A 6,174-nucleotide genomic window follows, 5' to 3' on the forward strand; every position below is an offset into this window, starting at 1 on the left:
TTGAAAAGTAGCTGGATTTAAATTCGCTAAATTTATTGACTAATGTAACGCTTTCGGTAATTCTCCACGAATCTTTCGACTTACAACTAAACAACACAAAATGAAACAAAATAAATTAAAAGTATTCTTACTCAAAACGGCAGAAGAGAAATGGTGCGCTAGCCACAAGGCGTGATCCCACAGTACCGCTAATAGCTAGTACCTACAAACTCATACGACAGAAGACACTTCGTTCTTTTATCAGTTGCCTAGACTTTGGAGTGATGCAGTGTTTTTCCTCCTGATAACTTATATGTAATTAGCACTTTCATGCTGGTGGCGATTTCATTCGGTTACATCACGGCACGATTGAAGCACATTTCTCTTAAAACTAAACCTACAGACTAACGATGGGACTCAATGCAGCAATTTCAAGGGCTGTTCCAATTCAAGGCATTAGACAAAAAGACAATGTACGTTTCGCTGATAAAGTGATAAGATATATAGCATTTGCTCTGATGGGCAGTTTGTCGGAGAAATCAATGCTTAAATACGTCTTAAATGCTTACGAATGGATTATTCACAGCGAGTGGTGCTGCAGTAGCAGAAGCAGCAAATTGCGATTTAGTTCTTTTTCTTTTGACTGGCCGCGATCGCCTTGACGGGCTTGATAGGGTTTTCCTTACATTCCTTGTAGAGGTTGTTCAAATCGAAGGCAGCTTTCACATTATCGGCGGAGAAGAAAAACTTTACGAGCTTACCCTTGGCATCGGCATACGGTCTGCGGGCCACTTCCTGTCCATTTCGGAACAACACCACCGATGGAAGCTGTCGGCTGAACGAACTGTCCGAGACGTGATACTTCTTGCCAATGTTCGGGAAGCGTCCGATATCCACTTTGCCGAATTTCAAATTGGGCAAGTTATAATCTGCAGACAGCTCAGCGAAGATTGGAGCAAAGTTGACACAAGCCGGATTCCACACTGTGTAGAAGGTGACCAACCAGCAGACACGCTTTTCCTTTTCCATCTCGTCCTCGAGACCATTCTCCATCCGGAAGTAGACGACATTCTCCGGTCCGGAGTAGGTAGGTTCCGGAACAAGCAGCGCCACCAGAATGAAGAGCACTCCATAGATCAATCCCAGGCGGATGTCACTGTAGAACCACAGGCCAAGGTTGGCAAGCTTCGTATACATAAAACTGGACGTCAAATAGTTGATCATGGTTACACTTCCCGTTTTCCTCGACCGGATCATGACCACTATCAGCAGGAAAAATAAAATTTCCGTCTCGCGTCCATCCAGTTCACACTGATCCTCCTGGTTGAACAGATATGTCCATAAATAGTTACAAATCATGGGCGCTCGTTTGGCCGCGATATACGAAATGCTCATCAGAATATTGACCCAATAGTAGGGCTTGATGAGCAGGATCAGATCCTTTTTGAACGTCATTATAGCCGATGATGACGGAGTATTATTTACGTGGGCGACGCCTTTTCTTCTAGCAGTATCACAATCACCGTCCCCGAAGCTAGTGTTATTTAACAGACACTAATTTTGACCTCAATTAATGACTTCCTTAGCACGATGAGACACACTTAGCATTTGAAGAAGCACGGCACTTGTGCACCTGTCGAAAAAACGCTGCGACTGAGTGAAGTTTATTCTGAATCTGATGGATAATCTAGCAGCTTTTGGGTTGTAAAGGGGGTTGAATCTTGTGCGGCAGTGGTGGGTGGTGGGTGGATGGTTACCAAAAATGACAGCTGTGTCAGAATGGTTTCTTGAATAAGATCTAAACGGTATCCGCTCGTTATCCGTTCCGGGATTTTGAAAATTTTACTCGTATTGCTACTGTGCTACCTGGATAAGAGCAACCGTAACGGTACACTGCTAAACTCATTTTAGCAACCCTCATCATAGCGCAGAGAAAAACCTCAAAGAAGTCTACACGGTAAGAAAAAAGTACCCAACGTCCAGTTTACTTTTACCTACTTTTGACTAGTTTGTCTCCTTTTCTCCTTCTAATGTTGTCAAAAACGGAGGAGCAAAACCACCCAACAGGGGTAGTAAAGTGTTGGAACCCTACGTTGAGTATAATCATATTTACCTACTGTTGGGTACAACTAACTTACTTTTGGCTAACAAGCCAGTGGAAAATTCCATACGAACTGCACACAAGTAAATGAAAATTACTTTGACCCACTTTACCTACTTTTGGGTTCCTGCACTATAGTGCCGAGATGAGTGAAAAGAACTTAATTTTGGGTACTTTTTTCTAACCGTGTATATCAGGCATAACATTTGATAACGGCACAAAAGCAGTTGTAAACAAACTTTCTAAGGCCCTTTACACGCGAACCAAAGTACGCCCACGCAAACCAATACCACTTTTGGAAAGGTGATAGTTGCCTCCTGAGTACTGCGAACTAACTCAAAAAAAGTAGAAGGGTCTGTGCCTAGGGGCACGAACGGAAGCTTGACGTAGGACCGCTAGTGGACGGAATAAATGTGAAGAGCATTTAGTTCTTTTAATTGATCGATGAACATTTCAAATGGTCCTATCTGCTTTGATCGATTCTCTTCATCGACTTTCTCTTTTCATAACCACTGCTATGCAAACAGATTTTGCGCTAATTCTACCGCATAGTTTGATAAAGGAAGTTCTTATCTAGCGTCCAAAACGTCAAATAAAACAGGAAAAGGTTTTGCAGCTGAGCTATTGACGAAAGAGAAGATGAAGACAATCGATCAATGCAGATAGGACCTTTTGAAATGTTTATCGAGAATTATCTATTACCTCAACTTTTTCCGTTTTTGAATTGTAGGCGTACCAAATTTGTAGTAATTTTTTTCAAAGAGAAAGTTGATTAAGAGAATCAATCAAAATCACTTGCACCCCTGCTTCCAAGTTTGGTTACAAGATTACAACTCTCGAGAGCATTTTGTGTGGTCGTTGGAGGCATGTGATTCTGAATATGGACCAACAGGCAGATGAAATCTATTCTAACTTTTTACTGTAATAATCGAAAATGAGCTAATTCCATACAGCAGCGCTCTTTTATATCTTTTCAGGTTAAAGCAGAATGATGTGCAACCAAGTGGTATAAAAGCTACAAATACTCCTCCCATTATGAGTAGTTTTCTATCAAGTAGCGACACTGGCTCTTTTCCTTTTGCGTACACGGCGAATAAGAACGACCCAAATTTGAGATTAGTTCACTCATAATCGCCAAAAGTGCAGAAACTCAGCGATGAGTAAATTTGTCTCATGGTTTCCTGTGGAAAACCAAAAAAATCTGCCAGAAAATTAGGAAATTGACGAAAATTTTATTCAGTCTCGGAGTAGTACCCATAGACTGAGTGAATCCAATCCGTACTTTTCTCAAATTCGGAAATTTTTCCCTGGAAAAAACCTGAAAAAAAACACGAGGCAAATTTACTCATCGCTGAGTTCCTGCACTTTATTTCTTATTTTTGAGATAACTAAACTCAAATTTGGGTCGTTCTCATTCGCCGTGATATCACCTTGAAAGATATCGGCGCCGGTGGTTAGCGTGATTACCTCTAATCCCAGCAAGACTGGGTTCAATCTCAGTCGCACCGGCATGTTCTGAGGCATAACATATCTGATCCCACCTTCCTTCGGGAAGTAAAGCCGTTGGTCCCCTGTTCATGAGTTGATGGGTCGATGTGTAGGGTCCAGGTGTGGGAGCTGCCTCCCTGGCGTCGGTAGCATTGGAGCTCAGTACGGAAAACACTCAATAGGTCCTATCTACATTGATCGATTCTCTTCATCGACACTCTCTTTCGTAAATAACTCGGCTTCACAAATGTTTCCTGTCGTCTTCGTCGAATTAGATGCTAGATTGTTGCTTCTTCCGTCGAAAATATCCGGCCGTGGCGATTCAAAGTTGATGAAGGATGTTCCAAATAATTTGTACCCCTGCTTCCAGTTTGATTACATGAGCATTTTGTGTGGTCGTTGGTTCTGAATATGGACAAACAGGCAGATGAATTCTATTCCTACTCTTTACTGTAATAAGCTTGGTGGCCCTGAAAAGAGCCGTTTTGTTGCCAAAGTTGGTGATGATTTAACCTCCGAAACCAACAGAGTGCGTCTCTGTCACTTTAAAACGTAGATGACATCCATGGCCGCTTACGCTTGGCGTGTTTAGTGTAGGTGACAGCATCACGGATCTCATTTTTAAGAAACACCTTCAGCACACCTCGTGCTTTTTAAGCTATCCAAATTAGGCTTCAGTCCTAGGCTACTGAAATGGATCGAGTCGTACTTATCAAGGCGGACGCAAAAGGTAAGATTTGAAGGAAATCTGTCCACACATGTAACATCTGGTGTGCCACAAGGTTCACATCTTGGTCCATTACTGTTTATTTTATTTGTCAACGATATAGAACATATTTTTAAATTTCTTCATGTTTCTATATATGCTGATGACATGAAACTTTTCATGGAGATATCTAAAGCACCTGATCTTCAAATATTTCAACAAGAAATTGACGTTTTTTACACATGGTGTAAGAAAAATTTGTTAGAACTAAATATTAATAAATGCAATTCTATATCGTTCACAAGAAAGCAAGCTGTAATACACGACACAATTACTCTTGGCCAGAAAACAATCCAAAGATCCTATCAAGTCAGAGACTTAGGTGTTATCCTCGACTCCAAGTTAACTTTTGCTGATCACTACAATAACATTATCTACAAAGCAAGCAACATGCTCGGGTTCATTAAAAGATTTAGTTTGCACTTCAATGATCCCTACACAATCAAAACACTTTACGTAGCATATGTGAGGCCTCTTCTCGAATATTGTAGCATAGTTTGGGCTCCATATCATGATACACATGTAAACCGCATTGAATCAGTTCAAAAGCAGTTCTTGTTGTTCGCTCTAAGAAAGTTGGGTTGGACGAGTTTTCCACTTCCATCTTATGAATCGCGTTGTATGCTAATTAATTTAGATGAGCTCAAAAAGCGAAGAGAGTTCGCAATGATTGCTTTTATAAACGATGTGATTTCGCAAAGAGTTAACAGTCCAGAGATTTTGGAAAATATCAATTTTTATGCTCCCACTCGCTCACTGCGGAATAGAAATTTGTTTAGCATCAACAATCAAAGAACAGACTATGCCAAAAACAGCCCATTGAATAGAATGATGTCTTGCTATAATACATACTGTGAATATATTGACATAACAATGAATAAAAGTACGCTTAAAAAAACTTTCTTCACGAGGTTAGCTAGGCATCAATAATAAAATATAAATGCTATACAAGTAATTGCAGTAAAATTGTAACAATTAGCGTTTAAGTAAAACTGTAAAACGGTCTACACTGATTGACGACTAATAAATAAATCAGACCGGATATACGTCAGACACCACCACGGCGAGCCAGACGGCGTTTGGTTCTGAATATGGCGATGAGTGTGCAAAATATTACGTAATTCCATCCTTCCTATTCGCACGCGCCCGAGGATCGGAGGCGAATGCCATTTCGACTTGTTTCGTCTACTTACTACTCTCTGACGACTGTGCTGGGGAAGCAGCATATGCATGTAGGTAATTGGTGGATTTGTTAGTTAATTCGACGCTTTTGGACAATGCTGGACATTTACCAGTTTTTCAATAGTTTCTTGTTGAAAATCAACATTCGAAAGCATTGTTATCGATGCGTAGCCATATTTCTGATCGATTGGTGATAAAATTATTGAAATTAGACCATGGGCAGCTGAGTTATTAACGATCAAAATCTTTCTTAATTTGTTACATGTTCCATTTTCGGTTTTCACAAAGTGTACCCCCATATAGAAATCAAAGACGTAGTCCTACGTCAAAACTAACCATCTGGTGGATGATGGCACAAGCTTCCAAGAAAATTCTATTACAGTGAACCACATTATTTTAATGGATTTCTTCGCCAGTTAGTCGTCTGTAACTTCGTTTGTGCTTAAAGTGATCATTTTATACGATAGATGAGGAGATGAAGTATGTAGTCATTCGTAAGAAACCGACGATCCAAGTAATTGTTTACGTTTCGAGTTAGACCCTTCTGACATGTTTCCCCTGAGTTGATAGTTCCGGCAGTGTGAAAATTTTATGTAGAGAGTAAAAAGCGAGCAAGGACAAGTGACAAGTGAACGACAACCTAAAGAAATCAGTCAGG

General features: G+C 40.5%; 1 protein-coding gene across 1 annotated transcript; it reads right to left on the reverse strand.

The window, feature by feature from the left end:
- Nucleotides 1–24: 24 nt before the first annotated feature.
- On the reverse strand, nt 25–1,665 carry LOC135703824 (thioredoxin-related transmembrane protein 2 homolog). The gene has a single exon (XM_065225150.1). The coding sequence runs from the start codon at nt 1,432–1,434 to the stop codon at nt 604–606; it is 831 nt and encodes a 276-aa protein (XP_065081222.1). The 5' UTR covers nt 1,435–1,665; the 3' UTR covers nt 25–603.
- Nucleotides 1,666–6,174: the final 4,509 nt, after the last annotated feature.

The sequence above is a fragment of the Ochlerotatus camptorhynchus genome, unplaced genomic scaffold (assembly GCF_037179485.1).
Source record: "Ochlerotatus camptorhynchus isolate MF236.1 unplaced genomic scaffold, CSIRO-AGI_Acam_v1.1 ptg000222l, whole genome shotgun sequence".
Lineage (NCBI taxonomy): Eukaryota > Metazoa > Arthropoda > Insecta > Diptera > Culicidae > Ochlerotatus > Ochlerotatus camptorhynchus.